Source organism: Mauremys reevesii, linkage group 2 (genome assembly GCF_016161935.1).
Source record: "Mauremys reevesii isolate NIE-2019 linkage group 2, ASM1616193v1, whole genome shotgun sequence".
Taxonomy (NCBI): domain Eukaryota; kingdom Metazoa; phylum Chordata; order Testudines; family Geoemydidae; genus Mauremys; species Mauremys reevesii.
In genome coordinates, this window is record NC_052624.1 from 149,353,972 (window position 1) to 149,381,365 (window position 27,394).

A 27,394-nucleotide genomic window follows, 5' to 3' on the forward strand; every position below is an offset into this window, starting at 1 on the left:
ACAGGAAAAAACCACATTCCCATGTAATGTTTACAATCTAAACACTGCACCATGCTGTTACTGCTTTAGAAAGGGTCACACTTGCCACCTCTCATGACTGTACAAGGAGTCTTGCTTTGTTTTTCTTGAAACCATAGCTCTTGGATTCCTCAGCTTTCATGGGGGGGGGATTCTAGCCCTCAGTGTTAGAGAAAAGCGTGACCAAGCTCTACCAATAAGCTTCACAGTTAGATGTCAAATGAAAAGAACACCTTTTATTTTTAAGATATTAGTTTTAAGCTAATCTCATGATTTTTAGGGACACCTGACATGATTTTTGGATAGTTGGGGTTGTCAATACTTGTGAATACCTAGGCCCAGATTCACAAAGTTATTTAGGCTCCTTACTTCTGGAGAAATCAATGGAAGTTAGGAGCCTAAATGGTTTTGAAGATCTGGCCCTGAGTCCAATGTGAATGTGTAATTCACTAACACATAAGTGAAAGTGTGCTTTTAATGAGTTTTTTCTCACTAAACTCAGGTGCAATCCTGGGCTCGTTGGGGAAAGTTACACATCTGTAAAGTGCGAATTTAAAGCCCCATGTCACTATAAGTGCCCCTATGAATACCTTTATTTGGGTATAAGAGCATGTGGGGGTGGTCTTTAGTTCAACTGACCTTGAAAGGCAATTAAGCTAAATTGCAAAACCACTTATTCTGGAACAAGTGTTCATGCATGTTTTATAGAAGTAGATCTAGGTGGCTTAATTATGTTGATACAGTATCATAAATGGTAAATTTCTTGTTTAGACAAGCCCAAATTCACATCTACACCTCTGCACACCTACTGTGACATAATTACTAATTCACACTCAACTACACTCCCACCCGTAACTTACTGACAAAGTTACATCTATACTTAAACAGCTACAGTGGTAATGCTCTTAAGGGTGTCAGTATAGATCAGGGGTTGGCAGTCTTTCAGAAGTGGTGTGTCGAGTCTTCATTTATTCGCTCTGATTTAAGGTTTTGCGTGCCAGTAATACATTTTAACGTTTTTAGAAGGTCTCCTTCTACAAGTTTATAATATATAACTAAACTATTGTATGTAAAGTAAATAAGGCTTTTAAAATGTTTAAGAAGCTTCATTTAAAATTAAATTAAAATGCAGAGCCCCCGGGCAGTGTGAGTGCCACTGATAATTAGCTCACATGCCGCCTTTGGCATGTGTGCCATAGGTTGCCTACCCGTGGTATAGATGCTGTCAGGAGGGGTTCTCCTATTAGTACAAGTAATCCACCACCCCCAAAGATGGGAGCTAGTTTCATGAAAGAATTCTTCCATTGACCTAGCACTGTCTAAGCTGGAGGTATACCTATGCGTCTTGGGGGTGTGGATTTCACTGCGAGAGCCATAGCTATGCCAGTGAACTTCATATCGTGGCCCAGCTCTCATTCACATTAAGTATAGCCATGCTGCATCAGTCCATTGAGCCCAGTATCCTGTCTTCCTACTGTGGCCAGATGCTTCAGGGTCAATGAACAGCACAGGACAATTGTCTAGTCCCAGCCTCTGCTAGGTTTAGGGCAGCAGTTCTCAAACTGGGGGTTATGAGGTTATTACGGGGGGGAGAGTCGCAAGCTGTCAGCTTAAAACCTGTGTTGGCTCTAGCATTTATAATGGTGTTAAATATATTAAAAGGTATTTTTAATTCATAAGGGGGGGGGGTTGCAGTTGGAGGCTTGCTATGTGAAAGAGGTCACCAGTAGAAAAGTTTGAGAACTGCTGGTTTAGGGATACGCTGGAGTTAGGTCCCTGATCATACTGGCTCATTCATCCACTCATTTGCTAGTTACACTCGCACCCATTAACTCACTGGTACGCTCATTCATTAATTAGATTAATTACACTCCCACGCATTACTGAGCTCGAGGCATAGGAGGCTCGCCCCAGCGCGTTAGTCAATTACAAGCGAGCTACCCCCGCCAGCGGCTGCCAGGCGGAACTACACCTCCCATCATGCTCAGCCTGCCCACCACGTGACGGACGACCGACCAATGGGGACTGCCGTTACAGCCGAGGCCCGCTGGCCGTTTGTAAGGAGCCATGGTGGAGGCCGCTCGCTGACTCCCCTCGCAGGCGGCCCGGCTGGGACCCGAGGCCCGGGGAGGCCGCCCAGGTAAGGGCGACGCGAGTCCGAAGTCTCGCTCAGGAGGGGCCCGGCTGTGGCCCCCCGGAACAGGAAATGACATAAGGGAGGCCGAAGAGGATCCTGGGAAATAATGAGGAGGGGATAATGGGGGTCTCAGGCGCCTCTCTCCAGGCCCTGGTGTTGGGAGAGGTGATGACATCAGCACGTGTAGTCGATGCTGTCGCAAGCACCCTCCTTACATCACTGCGGCACGTGCACCAATGTGACATCAGCAACGCTGTCGCTGTGACACAACCGGGGTAACCATGGTGCTACGGCGCATGCGCCCATGTGATGTCATCGATGTCGTTGTGACACAACTGGGGTAACCATGGTGCTACGGCGCATACGTCCATGTGATGTCATCGATGTCGCTGTGATATATCGGTGTAACCATAGTGCTGCGGCCCATGCGCCTATGTGATGTCATTGATATCCCTGTGATATATCGGTGTAAACATGGTGCTGCAGCACATGCACCTGTGTGATGTCATCAGTGCCATGGTGACACAGAAGTGTCACCGAGGTGCTGTGATACTGCTTGTGTGATGTCATCAGTGTCACTATGACACTGGTGTAGCCATGGTGCTGTGACACACGTACCCTTGTGACATTATGCTGTGTCGTCTCTGCAGTCACTGTGCACCACAATGTAAAGATGCCGCAGTGCATGTGGCTGCGTTTGGTAGACCAAGTGATGCCATGAAGTCACTGTGGTATGACATCAGTGTCACATCAGTGTTTGGCCTCTTGATGCGATGATGTAGAGGTGCATATGAACAGGTTGTGGGTCCTTTATTATCTTCATGGCATCATTGTATTGTGATGTCATATTATTTGGCATAGTGAGGTGATGATGCCTTGAAGACAGAATTTGCATCTTTATGGTAACTTCACAACAGCTCTGTGCATTGTTGCTACATTGGAAACATCAAAACACTTGGGAAATCACAAACCTTTGTATCATGATGTGGTATCACCATGAAATGCCACTATCAGGTCAACCTGTGCTGTAATGTGACATCCTCCAACCATCAGAGGCTGTGACTAACCAAGGGTTTTGGGGGCAGGAGGGTTGGCAAAACTTGCTCATTTTTATTAAAAGTGATGCAGATCCGTGATAGTTTTAGTACAGATAGACAAATCGCCTGTGGTCGCTTTCAGCATTGTGGTGTCTAACCCTAATCTGAGCACCTGCCAAATGATAGGATTTTAAAAACACCGGGAGCCTTGTCTACATTAGTGTCTTTACTGTTAACACCAGCACTCCCAGTGTTAGCAACAGTCGGGTTTTTTTTGTTTGTTTGTTTGTTGTTGTTGCCAGAAATGCCTAGGGTAGCCATTGAGTTACCATGATGTTATGATACAGCATTCTACACAACAGCTTCTTCAATATTTGGTGATGTGATGGTGCAGAGGTTGTTATATAACAATATTTTTGCCTCACGTTCATGTAATCAATTCATAGTGGCAAAGCGAAAGGAACTTTATCCTGAAGAATGCTGGATCAGGATATCGTGTGCTTTGACTCATCTGGCTGGATGCAAGCTGCTTCATGATTATGCTAAATAGGGACAGCCCTCGAGCTCCTGGCATATTGACAGTGCAGCAAAATTTGGACTCATTTAATTTAGGAAGATCTAAAAGCTGTAAATGATTTGGATCAATCTGTTCAGTCTAGCTTGTAAATTATCTTTTTATTTTGTTCAAGCCATGTGTGACTAAGGAAGGAAAGACACCTAGCAAACAACTGCATTCAGACACACTGCTTACACAGTACTGCTATGCTCTTCATCTGCATCTTTTCAATATAAATCAAGGAACAAAGACCAAATAATCCCTCAAAAGAATCTTTCAAACTATATGATATTTTCTCTAGTATTTTCTGAGCTCTTATTATCTCTGTGTATCAGCTACATGCTGTTTGTTTTTTGTTATTTACATGTTAAAAAACACAGAGAGATTCCTCTGAATCTGTAACATTATAGGATTACTTTACCAGAGCCAAGTTTGTACGTTTGGTAGCTGTTCTTCAAAGTTCCATAACTTCTCCTTCAGTCCTTGGTGAATGTGTCATATTGCCAGCCTTATTCCATTAAAATCGTTCCTCACCCCTCATCTCTTTGAATGCCCACAAGTGAGTCGACAATATTACCATACAAATAAAAACAAACGTCCAACTTATTTCTTCATCTGGTTCCCAGTGTTGACTCTGTCTTGTTTAGATTGGAAGCTCATTGGCGCAGGAAATGGCTTTATTTTTGTGTGTCATCTTTTGTCATAGAATATCATAGAATCATAGACTATCAGGGTTGGAAGGGACCTCAGGAGGTCATCTAGTCCAACCCCCTGCTCTGAGCAGAACCAATCCCCAACTAAATCATCCACATACACATTTCTGGCACTGAACAGACAAATAATAACACTTATGACAAGGTCCACATCCTATGAAATAAATTGACATCATCCTTTGCTCCATCATAAGATAGCTCTGAGCACAAATAGGTGAATAGGTCTCAGTGCATAGAGTTTGTGTAGTTGGCGAGGTCTCAGTTCAGTTTCCCACCTACAAAACATTGTAAAAAAACTGAAATCTGCCAAAGTTCGTTGGGCTATTGCTAATGGTCTCAGTAAGGACTTGTTCTCTGACCTAGTCATTTTGGCTATATTTAGACTTGGAACAATGAGATACTTTTTGGTAATTATCGGTAAATGTCGATTTCACTGTACACTGAAGTCAATGCAAAAATATTTTAATTGATGATCAAAATGTACAGATAGGCAAAGTAAGAAAAGAACTATTTGAGAGTTTGACTTAAGGGTATTTACTTTGTGTATTTTGACATGTGACGTTGACTGTTTGTGTTTAACAGTTATAAAACTTTAACTTTTAATCTCAATAGTTACTGTCATTAAATCATTTTGGTCCTCTCCCCTCCGCCGCATAATTTCCTGCAACTGTGACAATTTAAATAGATAAAAATTAAAAAAGCTTACAATGAACCATTGATATTACCAGTCAAAATTATAAATAAAATTTGATTCTGCCTTGCCTAGTTTATTTCATTTTGTATAGTAAAAGCCATTAGATCACTTGGTCCTCTCATTTTTTTGCCAAAGTCCTAGCACACATAATTCATTTAAATCCTAGCCTTATACATTCTACTCCTGGATGTCCAGTGTGTTCCAGAGGTCACTTTCTGCTGCATTAATTGTAGATCCAGGTTTCACCCTCCATTCAGCTCTGCTCTGTTGTGATCTCACAGCAACAGCATGACAGTCTGCCACCAACAGATCAAATGGAATTTCTTCATTATGACACCTAAAATGTAGAGGCTAGACACTGGTCAGAATTCCAGGAAGATTTGAAAGCATCAGATCACACCTTTTCCCATCCCCCTCAGACACAGAGCCCACATGAGACATTCTTAGCTGAAGATGTGAGTACAACTTATGGCCTGTGCTGCTTTTCCTCTGAAGGAAGCGTCAGCAGTGTTATTGGGTGACATTGTGGTGGTGTGGGTGGAGGCAGAGATGGATTTATAAGCCTGTTGTATATAATGTTGGCTTTTTTGTCTGCACCTCCCAGCATACTGGGAACTCCAGCTGTAATGACCACATATTTTATATATATATATATAAAATGAAATGTGGAAAATAGTTGATCACCCCATATCTTCACCTTCAGGGCTCTGCACAACTGTTCCCTCATCTCACTGATTTTTTAAATCTCATTTTCCTGCTCTCATATTCACCTTATCTTTCATGTCATCCCCTTATTCACTCCTACACGTGGGACTGACTCACACTCTCTTAATAACCACTAAGGATGTACTCTTACATTTCTAACTGCCTTTCCTCCTCCCAATTCAGTTTGCCATTGACTACTTCCTGCAAGCCACATGCGGAACTCTCATTGTCAGCCCCACACAGACAGGGGAGGCTACCATCATGGCAGGAGGCCAGCTGTCATACAGAGAACCAGTGCACAGCTCACTCTGCAGCAGTGGAGAGTGAGCAGATTTTGGCCAAGAGCAAACTCTTACACTTCGAAAGCTGCTGGGGGATTGTTAATGTCCATGCAGAGGAGAAAGGAGATTTTATATATATTTAAAAGACACATTAAAAAGACCCCTTATAACAAGCGGTATAGAAGTCAGTGTTTCTGCCTTAGAAGAGCTGAGACAACTCTGCTCACATTTAACACCTGGGCCCAGATCATCAAAGATATTTAGATACACCTCTACCCCAGTATAACGTGATCTGATAGAACACAAATTCGGAGATAACGCGGTAAAGCAGTGCTCTGGGTTGGCGGGGCTGTGCACTCCGGCAGATCAAAGCAAGTTCGATATAATGCAGTTTCACCTATAACGTGGTAAGATTTTTTGGCGCCTGAGGACAGCGTTATATTCCCATTTAGACGCCTATATACTTTTGAGGGGCCCTGGTGCTTAGAGCACTATCCAGATTGCTAGCAAGGGGTCAAGACTCTGATCCTTGCAGCCTTAACTCTGAGTTGTCTTGTGGGGCCTGATTTGCCTCTAACAGAGTTTTACACTGGTGTAATTCCATTGACATCAATGGAGTTAAACCTGATTTACACCCAGAGGCGGGAGGCTCTGTGTCTTTAGCAGACCTACTTCTGAGTTAGGGCTGAAAGATGAGATCCCTACGTAGTAAGAATATCATAGCAATGCCATTCTGATCAGAGTTTTAAGTTCAGACCTTGTCTACACACAAAAGTTACACTACTTTCATTATACGGGTATAGATAATACAGTACCGCCCTACTCATGTGGATGCATTTATACCAGTATAAAAGTGCTTATACTGGTATAGCTTTTTCCCATATGGGACAGAGGGAACAGGAGTCAGCTATATTGGTATAAGGCACCTTTATGTTGATGTAACATCAGGTATAATTGGTAAAACTCACACATCTCTAATAAAAATAATTATACCAGTATAAAACTGTGTGTAGACCAGGCCTCAAGGTGGGTGGAGTAGTAGTATGGATATATAGGCTCCTTTGTTTTCAGTTTAAACTGGTTTTTACTGAAAAAATCTTGTTTTTTTTCCCAATTTTCACCCTACTTTTGCATCATTCAAATATATAGAAAGTAACTTGCTTTATTAGGAAAATACATATGTCGCATGCATTGCATCATATTATGATAATACATTAGTCTCTGTGTATATGCAAAGCATCCTGTGGTAGTAACGCTAGAAGATACACACAATAAACAAACAGGCACCCATGCAAGCCCTGAAGTGCCTGCGCATCTGAATGTACTGATGAATTTCACGCCCACCACGGACACATTTCAAGCTGTTAGCAGGGAACAGTTTAAAGATCTGACCCACTAAAATGGGAAGAAAATGAAAATTGGTATAAGAATGTGTTTCAGCACACAAGGAAAGTTTAAAAACAAAAACAGGAGGAAAGGATCAAGTGGAGTGTATGCGCTACAAATCATGTGGCTCAATTCTTAAATGTCAGTATTTATTGGCTAATAGTTCTGTGTTTACAACAGCAAACTGTTTATTCCAATGAAAAGTTTTATTTGAGGATTAGAGCGATATTGTTTTCTTAAACTCAGAGGAGAAATTGTGTTTTGAGTTCTGTTTTAGTTCTGCAGAAAACCACATTAAATTCCATTCATCAAAGTATTAATCTACTGCATAATTTTCTCCCCATCCTTCCATCCACCAAAATAAACCCTGATATTTACTCAGAAAAATTATTAATAGTTTTTTCCACCAATTTTCACCTTTTTTTGTTGTAGTAAAAACACCAATAAATTCCTGGGGAAAATTAAATAAAATAAAAAATAAAAATGAAGGGCCCTATTGAGATAGTAGGTGTCTTTAAACTTCACTTTCTCCTGGACTGAAGGGATTTAAAATAATGTATAGCCTGAACATGATGCCGTGTGTGAGACCGAGAGAGAGCATTGTCTCCCCGGAGCTTTTTTTGAAAGAGCTCCCACCATCACCTCCAGCTAAAGAAGCACTAGGATCAATCGGCCACCACTATTTTAACCAACATGACTGAGATTTTCAGAGCTGCCTAAGGGATTTGGACACCCAGTTCTCAAGGAAATGGAGGGGAATAGGGCATCCAGATCCCCGACATGGCTTTGAAAACACCACCCCACCTTCAGTGCTGCTCTTAGGGTTAGATGACATGGGGAGGAATATGCTGGTGGCTGCCCCGCTTCACACAGTCCAAATCTCTCCGTTTGGAAAGTGGCTATGTATGCATGAGGCTGACTGCATCCATGGGGCCCCTTTGTAGATTTAGTCCTAAATTCTTTTCAGCTCTTTGATTAAGAGAAGCTGTGATGAACAACACAGGTAAGGAAACTCTTTGAAATATATTTTTTAATTCTTGGATTCTGTTCCTAGCTTTGCCACTGACCTGCTGTGTGATTTTGGGAAAAAAATCACTTCCCCTCTCTCTGCCTCTGTTTCCCACCTTTTGTCTGCTTTGTCTGTTGATCTGCTGAGGGCAGGGGCTGTCTCTCACTATGTGTTTGTACAGCTCCTAGCACACTGGGGCGTTGAACTCCATTGCGGCTTCTAGGTGCAATTGTAATACAAATAATAATAATATGAGCAGCTAGGGAGTGAAGCAGGAGATCCAGTTTGATTGACTTCTTGACTTCCCTGATGTTTCAGGCTCCCTGGAGGATGGACCCGAACTCAGTGAGGACTAAAGTCCCGGCCTTCTTATCAGACTTGGGAAAAGCTACGCTCAGGGGAATAAGGAAATGTCCCCGCTGTGGCACTTACAATGGCACCAGAGGGCTGAGCTGCAAGAACAAAACCTGCGGGACGATTTTTCGCTACGGCGCTCGGAAGCAGCCTGGTGTCGATGCTGTGAAGATCATCACGGGCTCGGATCTGCAGATCTACTCGGTACGGCAGAGAGACCGGGGGCCAGACTACCGGTGCTTTGTGGAGCTGGGGGTTTCAGAGACAACCATCCAGACTGTGGATGGAACCATCATCACGCAGCTCAGCTCCGGACGCTGCTATGTCCCGTCATGTTTGAAGGCAGCCACTCAAGGCGTGGTGGAAAACCAGTGCCAGCACATCAAGCTGGCTGTGAACTGTCAGACCGAGGCCACCCCTTTGACCTTGAAAAGCTCCATCTTAAACTCCATGCAGGCCTCCCCCGAAACTAAGCAAACCATCTGGCAGCTGGCAACGGAGCCCACCGGCCCCCTGGTTCAAAGGATTACCAAGAACATCCTGGTAGTGAAGTGCAAGGCCAGTCAGAAGCACAGCTTGGGGTATCTCCACGCCTCCTTTGCTCAGAAGATGAGCAATAAGAATGTGCCAGAGCACAGGTTTCTCTGCTCCTGCCAGACTCTGAAATCCAGCAAGGCCAGCTCTGCCAAGGAAGAGGCCGCCCAGAGATGCATTCACTTCTTCGCCTGCATCTCCGCCTTTGCCAGCGACGAGACCCTGGCGCAGGAGTTCTCGGACTTCCTCAATTACGATTCCAGCGGTAAGTGGGGCTAGGGCCGGGGTGGGCCTGCAGGGAAGTTTAGAATGACGAAGCGAGTGAAAGAAGATGGCGGGGCAGGTGGGGAAAATGAGAGAGCGCAGGGTTTGGTGAGCAGTATTCCAGCTGATGGGGAGTGTCTGCACAGGGATGGATTGCCTGAATGCTACTGTCCATTCCCCCATTTGATGACTGCTAAACCATGCTGGCCGCAGAGCATTTCTGTCTCCAGCTCAGAAAACAAATGTGGCTGCAGCAGATCAGAACCACAGGGGGCTATCGCCCCCTTCCCAGGCTTGATTACCTACCTCAGGGGTAGGCAACTTATGGCACGTGTGCCGAAGGCGGCACGCGAGCTGATTTTCCGTGGCACTCACACTGCCCAGGTCCTGGCCACCAGTCGGGGAGGCTCTGCAGTTTAATTTAATTTTAAATGAAACTTCTTAAGCATTTTAAAAACCTTATTTACTTTACATATAACAGTAATTTAGTTCTATATTATAGACTTATAGAAAGAGCCCTTCTAAAAACGTTACAATGTATTACTGGCACGTGAGACCTTACAGTAGAGTGAATAAGTGAAGACTCGGCACAGCACTTCTGAAAGGTTGCCGATCCCTGACCTACCTCATCCCCATGTACGTAACTTACTTGAGAAGAGGAAGCAGAAACCTTACGTGGATGGTCTGGGTGGGAGTACTGAGTCAGAGGCAGTAGCACAGTGGATCATTGCTGGCTGGCTTCCTTCCTGCTGGGCTGTCTTATGTGGAAGAAAATCAAGAACCCAGGAGTGGGCGGCAGATTAATGTTTCTCTTGGGGTAGCTAAACTGGGAGGGAGCGTCTCTCCATTCAGGGGTTACGGGTACACAAGTCTAATGGGCTTTAAAGGATTTTTTTGGGTAGGGAGGTGGATTTGGGCCTGTAAGTGGTGTACATTAAGAGATGACTTGTCTAATCAACCCTGCTTAAATACGGCACTATGCTGTTTTGGCCAATGCTTCTAACTGTATTGTCACTAGGACATAGTATAAAAGTGGATATATGTTTGTATTTGTATTTTGGAGGTAATCTACATCAAGTGGCCTTTGGACTAATAAAAAAACATGTGTGTGGAAGCTGAGTAAACTAATTATTTCCAACATCTAGCTAATCCAGATTGGCTACGTGAACATTAAGGGCTTGATTTTGCTCGCTATTTAGTGACCTAAAGATAGATCATGGGAGTTAGGCACCGAGGTGCTCTTGAAAATTCCAGTTGGCATCTAGCATAAATACCCTGACTAAATGTAGGTTCCTAAATACCTTTCAAAATGTTGGCCCTACGGGACTAATTCTGGTTTGTGCCAGTGTAATTAAGATCAGGAACAAAACTATGCATTGGCGCTACACCAGTGTAAATTATTATCTGTATTGGGGAGCAGGGGAGAGCCCCCGTCACGGATCAAGGTCGCATTGTGCTAGGTGGTGTGAAATTGGTGTATGATCGGAACCAGGCTCTAACTGGCCAAACTCTATTAACACGCATTAACGCTGCTGCTGACTTGCTGCGTGACCCTAGGTAAGTCACTTAACCCATCAGTGCCTTACTTTCCCCATCTATAAAATAGAACTGATCATACCTAGGAACTTTGGGGGCTTAAGTGATTAGTGAAGTGCTTTGAGATCTTTGGGTGAGAAGTGCTAAAGAAGTGCAAGGTATTATGGTTATTGTTCAGCCATTATCATGTCCATTTTCACCAACATTTTGCCAACATGTACATACTGGGCCTGGTTAATCTCTCATGTAACACCGTTTAACCTGGTGGGGCTACCCCATGAGAGGAATTGGCCTATTGAGTTCATTACCTTTTAAATTACAAAGCAGTCCCGTCAGCCGTATTTTGGAAATCAGCTAACCCTGGTGCAAGCAGGTACAGTTTCTACTGAAGTCAGAGTTGTACTTGTTTGCACTGGGAATGAATGAATTTGCCTTGAATACAGTAGCTGTTGTGCCGGCCATACAGAGGTGTGTTGTGGTTTGATATTAGTTAGGATCACTAATATGGAAGCAAAAGCCGCTGCACAGAGAAGGAATGGAGACCCAAGCTTACACTGACATCTTACCTAGGGTTACCTAGGGAGGTGGTGGAATCTCCTTCCTTGGAGGTTTTTAAGGCCCAGCTTGACAAAGCCCTGGCTGGGATGATTTAGTTGGTGTTGGTCCTGCTTTGAGCAGGGGGTTGGACTAGATGACCTCCTGAGGTCCCTTCCAACCCTGATATTCTATGCTTCTATGATTCTTATCCATGTCTGCATTCCTTTTGATTTGCCCCTCCACCGTCACCCCCCGCCACCTCTAATATCCTAGCATTTCCTTAGTAGCAAGTGTTATTGTTAAAATGGCAAAATGCTTTTAGTTATGACTCCTTCCCCTCCATCCCTCACTCTATTTTCACTTTTAACTTGTCAAACAATTCCCTTTTGGGGATGACCAAAGTTGTTTTTGTTTTGTTTTAATTCTAACAGTCATGTACACGTGGGAAGGAAGCTCTTTTCTCACTTTAAAAGCTGCTACATATTTTTTTCACACCTGTAACTCAAGGTAGCTGGACTCTGGATATGTGGCTTATTGACAGTCCAAGATCCTTACTTGTGTGGTGAGTAAGGATTTGCAGAAACAGGCCCAATTTTTAACATGGAGAGGGAGAAGTGAACATTTGAAAATACAGACTAAGTTTAGATCTTGCACTTTCAGGTAAGGAACCTCACACGTGGGTAACCCCACTGAGTTTAGTTGGATTATGCACATCTGTCAATTTAAGCATGCACATACATGTTTGCAGGATCGGGGCCGGGATGTTGCATTAACCTGGCGCTTAATTATAATTGCTTAGTTATAAAGATTCAATGGTTGTTTTTTCCAGGTCTCAAAGGGATCAGAGTGCCCCAGTTAGTTTGCCATCCTGAATCCACCGTGCAGGCTGGCGAGCCCACTGCTTCCAAGCCAAAAAAGAGGAAAAAAGATGACGCATCTGGTAAGGGACCATTTCAGTTCTTTAATAGGGGTTTCAGTGGGTGTCTGTAGATTGGACCAGGTCATTGCTGATCTGGAGGAACATTTGAATCTTCTAACCGGCCTGTGATTTTTTAATGGGATTCAATGAAACTAGATGTTTCCTCTGTCTTGTCTCTGAGTGCACTTGGAGTGCTGGTTGTTAGAGGTGGAAAGCACCTTGTCGATTCCATCCCTGTGCAAGGATGGAGCCACTGGGGGTCTCAGTTGTTAAACTTGACGATCAGATGCTACTATTCTAGCTCTGAGGGTTACAAAGAGTGTGTCACTAAAGCTTGGAAACTAAAGCTTTTTTAAATTGAACCTAAGGTACACAAGGAAATAGTCCACTCGTGGCTCAAGATCCAGCCAACTGCAATCTGAGGAAAAGCGGACTGAAAAAGCCAGCTGTTGCGTCTTCACTAAAAAGGCAAGGTAAGTTTCATTTCTGCGGTCTCTTTCACCCAGCCATAAGAGCACCAGAAATACAAAAATACCTAGTGTGTGGGGAAAAAATGCTGCAAACCAAGGGCCAGATCCTTTGCTGTGGTGAACTAGCATAGCTCTATAGAAGTCAATGGAGCCATGCATATTTCCACCAGCTGGTGATTTGGCTCAAAGTTGTTATAACCCATGTGAACAGGGCCGGTGCAAGGATGTTTCGCGCCCTAGGCAAAACTTCCACCTTGCGCCCTCCCTGAGCCCTGCGGTGGCTCCCTGCCCCCCCCCCCCCGGCCTGAGGCACCCCCCCCCCGTGGCAGCTCCACCTCCGCCCTGAGGAACCCCCTGCGGCAGCTCCCCACCCCCTCCGCCCTGAGGCCCCCGCCATGGCAGCTTCCCCTACCCACCCGGCCCGGGGAGCTGTGTGGCAGCTGCCCGCCCCAGCTCACCCCTGCTCCGCCCCCTCCCTGAGCACGCCATTGCTGCTTCACTTCTCCCAGGCTTGCGGCGCCTAAGCCCCCTCCTTTCTTGCTGCAGGCGGCCCTCCCCGCGCCCCCTTGCCCCAGCTCCCTCCACCTAAATGCCGGCGTTGACCAGGGCGGCCGAAGATCCGGCCACCGCGGTTGCCGCCGAAGAAAATGCCGCCCCTCAAATCTTAGCACCGGTTGCCTAATAGGTTGCAACGGCCCTGCATGTGAAAGAAACATTATGGGCCTGATTCTCCTCTCACCTACGCTGGTGTAACTCCAGTGGAATAACTCCAGGTTTGCAATGGAGTGAGATGAAAATCAGACCCTATATCCCTACGCTTTCTTGTTGCAACTGATGGTTCCGTGCCGCTCTCCTGCATATTGGCAAAACTATACACCTGAATAACAGTGTCTGTCTGAAAGATGGTGCTGACTCTCTCGTGTAGCTGCTTGGGTTTGTGCCTTGTCATACCGAGTTTAAAAAACAAACAAACTGTAGCGGGGATAGTGTTGTGTTTATAGAAAATAAAAAAAATTGTTGAAGATGAAACTGAACCGTTTGGCCAAATGGGAATAGAAAACTGACTTGAGCTTTTATTCTGGCCTTTGTCACTGTCTTTGTGTCGTCTCCCAGCGGCATGTCTGTGTGAGATGATTCTTTGCCAGAATCAGTGAACAGAGGCATTTTACAACCACGCGGTGGCAAATATTTGTGCAAAAAGACAAGCCAGGTTCTGTCTCCTGATCTTCTAAATCTGGGGGCCTGATTCTCCTCTCCTTTACTCTTGAGTTACTGCATCAAAGCCAGAAGAGTTACAGCAATGTATTCTATGTAAGGGAGAGCCAACACTGTCGTTCTGGCTGGGGACTCGCCAAGTGCAAACGGCACTAACTCAAATAACTCCTGGCTTTCTTTGGGTTATTTATACATGGATATTTTAGAACTGTTTATTTACCTCTCATTTTAGGATCGCTTATTTCTCTCTATATTTAGGATTATTTCTGTTTACCGTGATAGAGAGTCAAGGCTCAATCCAATTCCCATGGAAACCTGTGAGACCCTTTCCATTGACATTAATGGCATTTGGATCAGGGTCTTAATAAATAGGAAAAGAAAATATTTATTTTATCATTTTCCTTATTCACCTGAAATTCATGATTGCCAGTGGTTTGTTAGATTTTTCTTAGCACTCTAGCTCTTTCCTAGAAAAAGTAATGAGAGAAAAGACCAAACAAATCAGTTTTCCTTGTCTCTGCTTAAAAGCAGTTACTGCAATCTCTGACTCCCTCTTGTATCTCATCAACTCTCAGCTGAAAATATCTTTGTTCCTTGTCTGTGCAGCTCACTTTTTCTTATTTGGGGGCCTAATCCTGCTTCAGTTCAATGGGATTACGAGCAGTAGTAAAAGGAATTTGCCCATTTTTGACCCAATCGGCCAGTTAGAATTCAGGGCCCTGGGAATGTTCCAGTTGGAAATAGACATTGATGGAGTCTGGTGTTTTCACTGATGCAATCTTGTGTATTCACAAGGGACGAACAACGTCCTGCTCCTGTGAATGCAAGAGGAACCAAGAACAAAAGGAGCAGTTTCTTAGCTTATAGTCCTCAAGACTCTTGGGCCAACACTAGACCCAAAAACACGCTCTCCAGCTTTTTCGAGGGTCACGCTGTTCATAGAGGCTCCTACTTGGTTATCTTGCTTTTTGCCTCTGCCCTTGTCTGTTCTCAGTTTGTGTGTGTTCTACACACACACACACACACACGAAAAAATACTCAGCCAAAATAGGAGTCACTGGGCAGGTTCACACACACTTTTGTCATAGGTGTAGGCTTATGATTACAGTTGTGTTTACTGAAGTCTGAGTTTGCACCTATCAGTCTCAATGGGGTTTTAATTCAACCATAGCAAGGTTTCTCCCAGCTCGTAACAGGTGCTTACCCTTTACTAAAAGTGCTTTCAACTCTGGATTGGATACAGCAATTTGTTTAATAGCACACAGTGACACTACGCAGCCATTTAGGACAAGAAGCAAAAAGCACCGTAGCCAATTGACATTTCAGGGAGGATTTAGTTGAGCAAAATGTAATGATGTCCCCAATCCTGCAAAGACTTACTCGCTTGCCTAACTTTATGCACTGTGTAGAGTTCCACTGACTTCAATACAATTTCTCACAGCATGTAAAATGAACCACACGCACAAGTCTGTGCCGGTTTGAGTTCCGACTCTCATTTTGGGATATAGTTGATATGAAAGTTCATACGCCATATGAAAGGCCTGATTTTTCTGTGGAGCGGAGCACTGAGTTGAGCTCAGCACTTTTGAAAGTCAGGTGTCAAGTTGCAATGGTGTGTGTGTGTAAGTTACACAAACACTTGGCTGTACATGCCAACTGTCGGGCCCCAATGACTTTTAATAGTAGAGCTGAGTGAATAATGGCTTTTTAGGCTGGGGGCTGCCCCAAAAAATCTGAAAAAGAAATCTGGTTCGATTGGAGCCAAAGTCAGGGGCGGCTCCAGGCCCCAGCATGCCAAGCACGTGCTTGGGGCGGCAAGCTGCGGGGGGTGCTCTGCCAGCGCCGCGAGGGGGGCAGGCAGGCTGCCTTTGGCGGCATGCCTGCGGAGGGTCCAGGAGGTCTGCCAAAGCTGCGGGACCAGCGGACCCTCCGCAGGCAAGCCGCGCCTGCCTGCCGTGCTTGGGGCGGCAAAATGCCTAGAGCCGTCCCTAGCCAAAGTGAAATTTTTCCTCAGATTGACCCAAAATGTCTTGAGTTCTTTGTTTCATTTTGGGCATTTTCCACCTTTTTTTAAAGTTTGTTTTTTAAAGCCGACAACATTTTGATTTTCAATTAGGTCTTGAATTGAACCTGTTGAAACTGAATGTTTCTGAATTTTCTTCCCCAGCCGAAGCTATTCATCAAATTCAACCCCAATTCAGAAATAGTTTTGGATCCCGAAAAAAAATAATTTCAGCAAAAAACCAATTAGTCAAAAAACATTCACTCAACTGTAATTATAACCCCCTGAAAATGGGATGCATACTGGATACAATGTCTTCTTCATCATAGCAGAAATGTTGCTGTTCCTTGCTCTCACATACTCTGCACCCTATATTTCTGCTTTGCATTTCGTGAAGGGTGTCAAGTTCTGGAAACTGTCTGATAACTGTAATGCTGAATATACTTTGGTATATATGTATGCACACAGAGAGCTTCTGGTGTGAATCCAGCATGTATGTGGCCTTTCATTGCTTATTGTTTCCTTTGGGAACCGCATTGGGGAAGTGAAGAATGCTCATCTTCTCTGTTTAAAGAGAGCAATTGTATTTAATGAAGGGTTTCCTTTTCTTTTAGCCTGTAATCAGCTGCTGGATGAGTCACAGGTGACCTTGTCCTTCCAAGAATGGCTGGCCAGCGTCACCGAACGCATCCATCAAACCATGCATTACCAATTTGATGGTGAGTGTTGTCTGGGAGCCACCTCGTGAGAGCCTAGAATCTTGTCTTCTTGCTGCTTCATTCTTACAGCAGCAACAGTAGTTAAGCAGCATAAGTTGTGATCAGCTTTAAATATCTGCTGGGTCAAAGGGAGAAGAGCATGTGGCTGGGGTGGGGCAAGCGTTTCATTCGATTTGGGTGTTTCCTTCTGTCTTGATTTTCTCTGCAGTGGGTCTCAAACTTTCCAGACGACTGTGCCCCTTTCGGGAGTCTGATTTGTTTTGCATACCACAAGTTCCACCTCACTTTAAAACAACTTGCCTACAAAATCAGACACAAAAATACAAAAGTGTGACCGCCACACTAGTACTGAAACATTGCTGACTTTCTCCTTTTTACCATATAACTACAAATCAGCTGGAATATAAATATTGTACTTACATGTCAGCAGGGGCAGCTCTACCGTTTTGGCCGCCCCAAGCAGTCATGCGCGGGAGGTGCCCCGGAGCCGCGGGAGCAGCGGACCTCCCGCGGGCATGACTGCAGAGGGACCGCTGGTCCCGCGTGGCTCGGCTGGACCCCCCGCGGCTGCAGACGGTTCGCGGATCCGGCGGATCCGCTTGAGCTGCCGCAGTCATGCCTGCGGGAGGTCCAGCCGAGCCGCGGGACGAGCGCCCCCTCCGCAGTCATGCCCGCGGCAGGTCCGCCGGCCGAGCCTGCCGTCCCCCGGCTGCAGGGGACGGGCCGGCAGCGGCAGGATGGGCTGGGGCCCCAGCCTTTTGCCGCCCCCGAGATTTGGCCGCCCTAGGCACCAGCTTGTTTTGCTGGTGCCTAGAGCCGCCCCTGCATGTCAGTGTGGTACTTGAGCCTGTGTTTCACTTGGGAGCCTTGTCTGAAGCCGGAGCCTTGTGTGGCAGGGCTGAAGCATGTAATGTAGCTTCATGGGGGCCCCTGTGGCACGAGGCCCTGGGCAATTGCCTTGCTTGCCACCCCCTAACACCGGTCCTGCACTTGCGATTCCCCTAAACCCATCCTGTGACACCCCCCTCCCGGGAGTCACAATCCCCCGGACACTGATTTAGATGAGTTGAGTACCCCCTAGAAAATCTCTGTGTACCCCTATTTGAGAACCACGGCTGTAAACATCAAACATGGTCTGAATTGTTGCATGAGGCTTTGTTAGGGTGACCAGATGTCCTGATTTTATAGGGACAGTCCTGATTTTTGGGTCTTTTTCTTATATAGGCTCCTATTACCCCCACCCCCGTCCTGATTTTTCACACTTGCTGTCTGGTCACCCGAGGCTTTGTGCTGGCCTTCTGCACTGGGATGAGTTTTGCCCTTAAGGCTAGATTGTGTCTTTAGGTGCATTAGATGCAGGATGCATTGTTCCGTGGAGACATCTCTGACACACAGCTCCTCCCCTGTTCTCCTCTTGTTCTGGGAGGTGTGTCTGGAATAAATAACGCTGCAATTCTTACAAGGGTGCATTTAGCTGTTCCTCTGACACTTGGCAGCACGATTGGGGTGGGTGAAGATGGGCTGAAGCTCCATCCAGTCCTAGCTCTTCTCTGTCCTCTCCCCACCCATGGGATCATAGGGATATGCTCTGCACCTAACTTGGACCCAAAATCTGGGTATGCTTTATTGGCTGTGCAGGGCAGCGAGTGCTCCACTCAGGAAGCACTAGGGACAATCTAACCATTCATGATTTGGGATCTTAAACATTACAATCTTTGGCAATCAAAGATTTTCCAGTACTGAGGAGATTCAAGTGTGGGGAACGCCAACCTTATCGCTGATTTTCTTCCTGAAAAGTCTGGGTGGGGTTAGGTGAAAGATCTGCTTCAGCACAGTTTTTATAAGATAGTCCACTGGCTGAATAACTTCCTCTGGCCAGCAGGAGTTCTAGGTTTTTTAAAACAAAAATCCTTTACTGGCACATCATTTGTAGTCTGTACAGCTCCATTGTTGCCAATGCACCCTGGGTAGTCCGGGTCTGCTGCAGCAAACGTTAATGAGAACTAGATCACTTCAGTATAGTGCATGTCATTTGGATAGGTCTCAAAGTCCTTTACAAACCTTTGTTGTTCGTACTTGGTACATGGGTTCATAAGTGGTGTTAGAAGCATGCTACAGATATGGGAGGAAGGTGCAACGGACGGATATAAAAGCCTGTCGGTAGAAGGTTATTGTAGTTGGTTATAAGCAACTTTTTGGACTCTACGGTTATTGATTAACTGTTTATTACACCTTTGTTAACTCTTTGTAAAGGGAATCTTATTGTAAAGTGGGACCCATTCACTGATCCTTGGTGTAGACTGAAATCAGTGGACTTGCTGATTTACACTAGCTGAAGATCTGCCCTCGCAACCATGAATCATTTAACCTTCTACTGAAAGTGGACGTGGCAGCTTAGTTAATAGCACACAGCAATGCTACACTGCCATTTAGGGCAAGAAGCAAAAAGCTCCATAGCCCATTGAAATTGCAGGAGCAATTTAGTTAGGCAAAATGTAATTGTCCAAGTAGGAATTTGGCCAGTGCCCCCTAATTCCATGCTGGGACACTGGTTTGATACTGACGCAGAGGGTATGGTTCCTTTCTGCAGCACCCAGTGTTAGCTGGGGAGGTCTGCCATCCAGTTACTGACTGGGCCTGACCCTGCTTAGCTTGTGAGATCTGACAAGACCTTAAAGGGAAAACAAAACTGATCATCTCTTGTGCTAGTGAAACCAAATCCTTGTAGAAGCACTTAAGAATATTTATTCCTATCATGTCCCGTACCACCTGTTTCCAGTCAAACTGCTCCTTTTTTTTACCTCTTGTTTTAATGTGCAGGCAAACCAGAGCCACTGGTGTTCCATATACCGCAGTCTTTCTTCGATGCCCTGCAGCAGAGGATTTCCATAGGAAGCACAAAGAAACGGCTGCCTAATTCCACTACAGGTACAAGATCTTATGATCTCATAAGCACAAAGTTTTGGAGAAATCTCTGGTGGTTTCCATGCAGAAATCTGTCTAGTTTAGTGTTTTTAGGCCCTGCATTGGGAGCGCGTGTATAAAAGCTATGGGTGAGGTTGGGTGTACACTGTTGGCCGGGTTGCAATGCATGGTGCTTCCTTCAGGTTACAAAGAAAATGAAAGGACCACTGGCTATCTCTGGGGATTGGTGGTGGGATATGGAGCCATCGGATATAGAACAGCGGTGGCCCTACATCTGTAATATGGTCTTCCTGTTCACAGCTTTTGTCCGGAAAGATGCCCTGCCCTTGGGTACCTTCTCCAAATACACCTGGCACATTACCAACATCCTGCAGGTCAAGCAAATATTTGACACTCCTGAGGTAAGGCCTGTTTGTTCTCCTGGTTCCTCTCTAAAGACCAAGCATGGAGCCCAGTGGGTTAGGTCAGCAGGCTGGAGAGGAGACAGGGCAGAGTTAGACACTGCTCCCGCAAACACACGCATTGAGTTCAACGGGGCTACTCACCTGGGTAAAGTCAGATCTACACAACCAAGTTTTATCCGCATGGCTTTGTCATGTGGCAGCCTGAAACCCCCCGGTGTAGACTCAGTTTATACCACCAAGTGTCTTTTTGCTGGTATAGCTTGTGTCATTCAGGGAGGGGAGGTGACTTAAGTATACCTGGAAAAGAACTGCATCTCCACTAGGGGGCGCTGCTGGTTTAGTTATACTGGCAAAGCCTTTGTAGTGCAGACAAGCCTGTAGAGCAGTGGTCCCCAACTTTTTCGTCTGGCTGTGGCGGCGGTGGAGCACCTGCCGAAATGCCGCCGAATTTTTGCGGCATTTCGTCGGCGACGCCTCTCGACGACGTCACTTGTCGGCAGCAAGCGGTGTCATCGAGAGGCGTTGCTGCCGAAATGCCGCAGAAATTCGGGGGCAACGCCTCTCGATGACGCCGCTTGTCAGCGGCAAGCGGCGTCATCGAGCGGCGGCGCCGCCAAAATGCCGCCGAAAGCTCCACCGCCAGTCAGGACGCGGGCGCATTTAGATGCAGCGCCCGCGGGCACCGTGTTGGGGACCCTGCCATAGAGTTTGCTGAATTGGGGCCCTCGATTGCTTCACAACAGTGATTCTGAGCTGGAAAGTCTGCAATCAGCGGAAAGCATTGTTTGGCAGAGTTCCTTCGGTGGGAACATTTGAGCAGGGATCAGGCGAGCATAGTCCAGCCTCAGCTAGAGGGACTAACTCATCACCCCAGCTGGGGTCAGGCAGAAATATCTCCTACAGCTTAGAAGCAAGGGCTTTGGTGGTGGTGTGTGTGGGGTTTTCTCTCCTTTCTTCTGGAGCTCTGGGCAGGGACTGTAAGCTCAGATGGGCTTCCCCACCCCCACTCTCCTCTTTCTGGGGCTGTAGAGGTGGTGGGCAGGCGCGTGTGAAGCTGTACGTCCCCGCTCTGCCCTGTTTGTGAGTGTCTGCAGGCTAAGGGACAGTGCCAAATACAGCTTGGTGGTGGTTGATGGCCACTAAAGCTCTATGCTGATCATCTGGTGCCTGGCTTCTGTTGCAAGATGCCCTTGGAAATCACACGCAGCTTCATCCAGAACCGGGATGGGACCTATGAGCTGTTTAAGTGCCCGAAGGTTGAAGTGGAGAGCATCGCGGAGACGTACGGGCGCCTGGAGAAGCAGCCGATCCTCCGGCCCTTGGAACTCAAAACTTTCCTCAAAGTTGGTAAGTTTATAACAGAGGGAAGAAGAGTGAAATCAACCCAAGCAGCTGTTACCTCCTGACTGGTTCCTACCTCTCTTGTTTGAGAAAAGAGAGAACTGTCATCCAGTGGTCTGAGCATAGTGGGCATGGGGGCAGAAACAGACAGGACACCTGGGTTCATTTATGTGTGAGGAGTCCTTAGTTCTGGCCATACTGGGTTAAACCAGTTGTCCATCTAGCCCAGTGGCCGGGGTCAGGTGCTTCAGGGAGTGAACAGAATGGGGCAATTTCCCAGCTCTACCACTGACTCTGTAGGTGAAATTCACATCCTTGCAGAGGGTCGGCACAAGATCTATGCGCCACTTATTTCCACTAGTGTCCAGGCCTCGTGCTGATAAACTTCACCCTGCCTGAATCTGAGCGAGTCGCCTCACCTCTCTGTGTCCCCAGCCCTAGACGGGGCTAGTGGTACTTTGTCCTCCTTTGTAAATGTGTTGGATGAAATCAAGTGCCAAGTACTGTCAGCTCCACCACTCGTTTCATTGTCCTGTTAAAGACCTCTGAGAAAACGCTTTCGTTGCAAAATGGGGATGGTTTACAGCATGGTAGTACCTAGAGGCCCCACTGTGTTTGGTGCTGTATAATCATGTCCTGAGACAGACCCCACCCAAAAATCTTACGGACAAGACAACGGCTGGAAGCAAGGAAGCGTTATTCTAATGAAGGGGCAGGGCATTGAGTTTCAGGTGAAATGATTTAATTTTGTGGCGGAAGTGGCCAGGAATTCTGGTTTGAGCCTGTGTTTGTGGGGTTCATTTTTTAAGCAGTCTTCATTATTGTGGCACAATTAATGCCACTTGGGCAGCCTGGGTGTGCCCACAGATTGGGTACTTGGACATCTAAGTGACTGGCTATGCCTACAGATACTCAGCCTTAATTTTCAGGCTAGGTTTAACCAGCCCTGTCTGGGAGGTCATTTTATTACCTCCATCTAATACACGGTTAGTGTGATACAGCTGAAATGCTACCTCCTCTTGCTTCTTCTCCCCCAGGCAACACATCACCTGATCAGAAGGAACCGACCCCTTTCACTATTGAGTGGATCCCGGATATTTTACCCCAGTCCAAGATTGGTGAGCTGAGGATTAAGTTTGAATATGGCCATCACAGGAATGGACATACCACTGAATACCAGGAGCAACGCTCTTCACTAGAACAGACCCTGGAGCTGACACCTCTAACCACCATCACATTTCCTTGACCTAACACCCAGCCCCTCTCCCCGCTAAGTTTGCACAGCCCTGCTCCGTGGTCTCTCTGCACTATTAGCATTGAGCTTGTATGAGGTTCCGTACTGAACTGCTCTGTAAAGCTGATGTTTTCTGATTTCTAAATAGCCACCGGACTGACCCTAGAAGAAAGACCTCACCTGCTCTATAAATAGCATACTTTGATGCTGCTTCACATGTAGTCTTCACTCAAACTGTCCTGTATTCGGAACACACCTCTGCATTCCTAGTCACCAGGACGCATTCAAACTTTTGGGTTGTAGTTCCTTTCCATCACTTCTCCCTGGAAAACAGACTTATCTACAGCTCACAGCTGGGAGAAGACAGTATATTACGAAGGGAGCTAGATCCTTGTATTACTACATGAACCATCATGGCATAGTCTGATTTTATGCCATATGTTAAAATATTTTTTTTAAATAAAGCACACTGGAAAATGTTGCTGCTTTTTTATTTCAACCTCTTTTGGTGGGAGGAAGGCAGTTTTAAAAGGAGATAAACCCCCGTAATAGGGTCCCTTTGTCCGTTCTGTCTCTGGATTTACAAAAATGCTGTTAGCCAATCATGCCTGTGACGGGCGGGTAAACTTGGCTACAGAACGGCTCGTAAGACTTGCTTCAGAGAGCAGCAGCCGCAGCAAGCAATACACTGCATGGCACGGCCGCTGCTTTTTCTTCTGCTGCCAGTTTTAGGCCCTAATCCCAAGGCTGTTCATGGCTGAGTCTTTGCACGGCCTTCAGTGGGCTTTGGATCAGGCCCCTCCTCCAAGCCCTGGTCACGTGTTTCCTGTTCAACAACAGCTCGGGTGTGTGCAAAACACTCAAGCGTGCTGACCAAGACGGGCAGGATCAAAATCAAACAGGAAGTACTCAATGGCTGTAGGAGGTTTAGGTTCACTTCCCCCTGCTGCTTGATTTGAAACCTCATCTCTTCCCACTCAAATGAATGGCCTCAGTACTGGGCTAGGAGGCAATCTGACGTGAGAACTGCCTTAATCCTTTGTTGAATCTGTTCCACTTTCACTATGTATTAACTGGGCCAACATACCCTACTGAAGCCCCCCATGGTGTGGGGGTTAGGGTGCTCAGCTAGCATGTGGGAGACTCTTGTTCAAACCCCAGTCTGCCTGCTCAGAGGACCTCTAGCTAATGAGATAATAGCCCTCGTCCCTGGACAAGGGCCATTTTACATGGCCTTTTGTTCCTTTTATCATCATTCATCATTCATGCCCGTCACCCCAACCGGGGTATGGGCCGCCAACCACAGATCTCCAGAGTCTTCTATCCTTTTAATTAAAGATTAATTGCAGCTGACTGCAACCCCTCCCCCCACTCACTCTTTGTCCACCATGATCAGGATACACACTCAGGTTGTGGCAGACCCCAGGGCCCTCCCCTGCTCTTTTGAGGGGTGTGAATTGGGGGCTCCCACCTCCTGGGGAGAGTCAGAGGGGGGTGATCCCTGTCCAAATCCCCTCCCTGTCCCAAGAAGACAATGGCCTCCTGAGAAAGGGGGGGGGGGGCGGTTCAGACAAGGATGGCCCATCTCAAAGGACAGTCACCAAGGAGGCAGGAAATCCATGTGCAAACCCCTGCTGAACAGGCAGCTGGGAGATTTGAACCAGGATCTCCTACAACCCAGTTGAGTATCCTAACCACATCTAGAGAGTGGGGATTGTGTTGGCCCAAATCACATTTAATTAATGTGAAACAGCTTCCACAGGAAAGAGGGAGGTCACCTGCCCCCCCATCAGTCTAACAAAAAGATGAGGGTATACAAACACCAGAGCATATTTGAACCCACCTCTCCCACACCCTATCCACTGGACTGTAGGGGAAGCTGCAGGTAGTTGCTGGCCCAAGTAACATTTAATTAAAGTGGAACAGCTTCCACAGGCAAGAGGACACAAGCTGAAAGTTCAAGGCACACCCACCACAGCTGCATTCAACACCTGCCCTGCTTAATGGGGGGAGGGAAGTTGAATTTGCAGCTCCTAGAACCGAAGCACCTATTGGTTTTGCTGTCATTCAAACAATAGCTAATTAATATGGAACAGCTTCCACAGGCAAAAGCAAGGGAGCTCCCCATCCCTATACACCATACACCTGGGCAGCTGGAGCCCCTGTTCAGAGTCCTTCATGAGAAGTAGAGGGCAGATTTGAACCCACTGGGGCTGCTACTTAGGTGAGCTGCCTATCTCCTGCATTATACCGGGAGAGACAGGTTTTTGTCAGCCCAATAAGATTGCATTAGTATAACAGCTTCAGCAGGGCGGGAACCCCAGACTGGTACTGTAAGGGAAGTGGCCATGAGCCGGTGGAGTGATCGGGCTTGGTTCATAAAGCCTGCCAGAGCATTCTGTGATTCCACTCTGTTTTCATCCTGTGCTTTCTCCACATCTTCAAATGCTTCCATGCGTGTTTGCGCTTTCTCCAAGATGTCTCTTTTCATCTTCTGGGACAACATCATTGTCCATAGAATCACCAAGTGCCAGCCATTTCAATCAATTTATCAACACATTTATACGTTTGTGGACTTTAATGCCATGGTTAGATGGTTCCCTCTTAGAGCATGGCTGATGACTGGAGCACTACAGAGGCTGCCTTCCACAAGGATGTCTTCAAACCCACTGTCTTGCATCATATTGCCTCTATCACACATGAAATTCACTGCACAATGCTTGCCTCCCATCTCGAGGTGGTATTGTCCATTTCATCAACCATGCTTTGCAGGAGATTGCTTTATCATAGATGACACAGGTCCAGTCTTGGCCCAGAGAGTGGACCATAGCCTGAAAATATTTCAGCATGGTGTACACTGTATTAACATGAGTTGCTGGTGCAGGAATCGTTGAGCAGTAGCCAATATTTATAAAATAGCAGACAGACGACATCTCAACTCATAATGACAAATAATGGCCAATATGTTGATGTAATACGTGGTACAAAGAGGCTCCTACTGTCATGTGACTACAGACTTTTGTTTAAATGAAGGCAAAAAAGTACAAGGAAATGCATAAAATCTGTGACTTGGGGCGAAACAGGTCCCAAACTTTCCAAAACACTACTATTTTAGGTACATAGTTGCATTATCAATTATATTTAGAAGCTTTCTGCCAATTTTGGTCAAAATTAGCCAATGTTGCTTCCAGTTATGGCCCTTTTTGTGATTTTATGATTTTTTCCACGTTGGATGCCAGATAACCTTTAAACTTTATGTGATAGGGGAAAACTGCACCACTTCCAGCATCTCCATCCACCCTCGTGATGACCACCAGCTCTCTGCCTAATGTGTGACCGCAATGACATTTTTCTAGCTGATGGGTTACCCTAACTCATTAATAAAACTCCTTTTTAAATCTGGATGTAGGCTAAAAGGTTAATGCTGGGTGCTTGAGAAGGGGGAGTTGCCTTTTTGTATTTGCCCAAACTCTGTCCTCCTTGCTATGTAAACAAGGCTAATTCCTGCATTTGTCACAAATCAGACCCCTTCAAAGTAACTCCTCAAGCTCTAGGCCTTGTTCTGGACCCAGTTAAGTCCAACAAAGCTGTTCCCGGCTTCTAAAGAAGCCGACTCTGTGTGATCTACACAAGGAAGAAGGGAAGCAACTTCAGTTGCGTACTTAGCCCTGGTTGGAGCTGGGCTTCCCACAGGACATTTTGCATTAGGGCACAATGAGAAAGGCTGGGCTCCTGGCCTCCGACTTAAGAGGTGGAGGAAAGCTATAGCCTTCAGGATCAAGTAAGTAAGACCCTGTATTGGAGCGGCTGCCCCACTCCCTGAGAAGTTAGGCTGCAGCAGGCCAGTGCGCCTGTGCAGATGAGCAGCCAATCAGAGAAGGACTTATTGGGAGCCAATCAGGGCCCAGATTGGAGACAGCCAATCAGGGCTAGGCTCAGCCCTATATAAAGGTTGCCCAGGAAGGGAGCAGTCAGTCTGTCCCAGACCTTCATGGAGGAAGGTCTGTCTCCAGAGGTGGGGAAACTAGCACCTGGGACAACATAGTGCTGGGCAGGCCTAGGGGAGCAGAAGGGAACTCCAGCCTGGTGTCTGCCAGACTGCAGGCCCTGAGGGTAAGGGCCTAGCAGGTGTGAGGGGAAGCAGCCCAGGGATGTGGACAGATGGAGGGAGAGAAGGAGGGCAGGATAGCTGCCACTAGAGGGTCCCTGGGTTGCGACCCAGAGTAGTGGGTGGGTTTGGGTCCCCCCCTTCCCCTTTGCCTTACACCTGGCTGATGGGAGTGGCCATCTTGGGCTGAACCAATCCCCTGCCAAGAGGGGTGTGACTTTGGGGGTGCAGTTGCCCACATTGGCTGGGGCGCAGAGAGACAGCTGATTGACACCCCCCCCCCCAGAAGGGGGTGA

At 46.4% G+C, this 27,394-nt stretch overlaps 1 protein-coding gene across 4 annotated transcripts; it reads left to right on the forward strand.

Moving 5' to 3' along the window:
- The first annotated feature begins 2,013 nt into the window (after nucleotides 1-2,013).
- C2H2orf42 (chromosome 2 C2orf42 homolog) lies at nucleotides 2,014-23,469 on the forward strand. 4 transcript variants are annotated; one of them, XM_039527318.1, is made up of 10 exons: nucleotides 5,475-5,610; nucleotides 8,855-9,689; nucleotides 12,591-12,701; nucleotides 13,049-13,153; nucleotides 16,982-17,086; nucleotides 19,907-20,014; nucleotides 20,312-20,412; nucleotides 21,600-21,762; nucleotides 22,794-22,874; nucleotides 23,139-23,469. In XM_039527318.1, the coding sequence occupies exons 2-10, from the start codon at nucleotides 8,867-8,869 to the stop codon at nucleotides 23,183-23,185; spliced, it is 1,644 nt and encodes a 547-aa protein (XP_039383252.1). In that variant the 5' UTR covers nucleotides 5,475-5,610; nucleotides 8,855-8,866; the 3' UTR covers nucleotides 23,186-23,469. The 4 variants fall into 4 exon arrangements, with proteins under 4 accessions (XP_039383250.1, XP_039383252.1, XP_039383249.1 ...); XM_039527316.1 differs by lacking the exon at nucleotides 5,475-5,610 and adding an exon at nucleotides 2,014-2,158 and having other exon boundaries at nucleotides 22,794-23,469; XM_039527315.1 differs by having other exon boundaries at nucleotides 5,476-5,610; nucleotides 22,794-23,469.
- Nucleotides 23,470-27,394: the final 3,925 nt, after the last annotated feature.

Coding starts and splice junctions, on each gene's coding strand:
- C2H2orf42 (XM_039527314.1), top strand. CDS start 8,846: ATGTTTCAGGCTCCCTGGAGGATGGACCCGAACTCAGTGAGGACTAAA. Junction 9,690..12,590: donor CCTCAATTACGATTCCAGCG/GTAAGTGGGGCT, acceptor TGTTTTTTCCAG/GTCTCAAAGGGATCAGAGTG. Junction 17,087..19,906: donor CATGCATTACCAATTTGATG/GTGAGTGTTGTC, acceptor TTTAATGTGCAG/GCAAACCAGAGCCACTGGTG.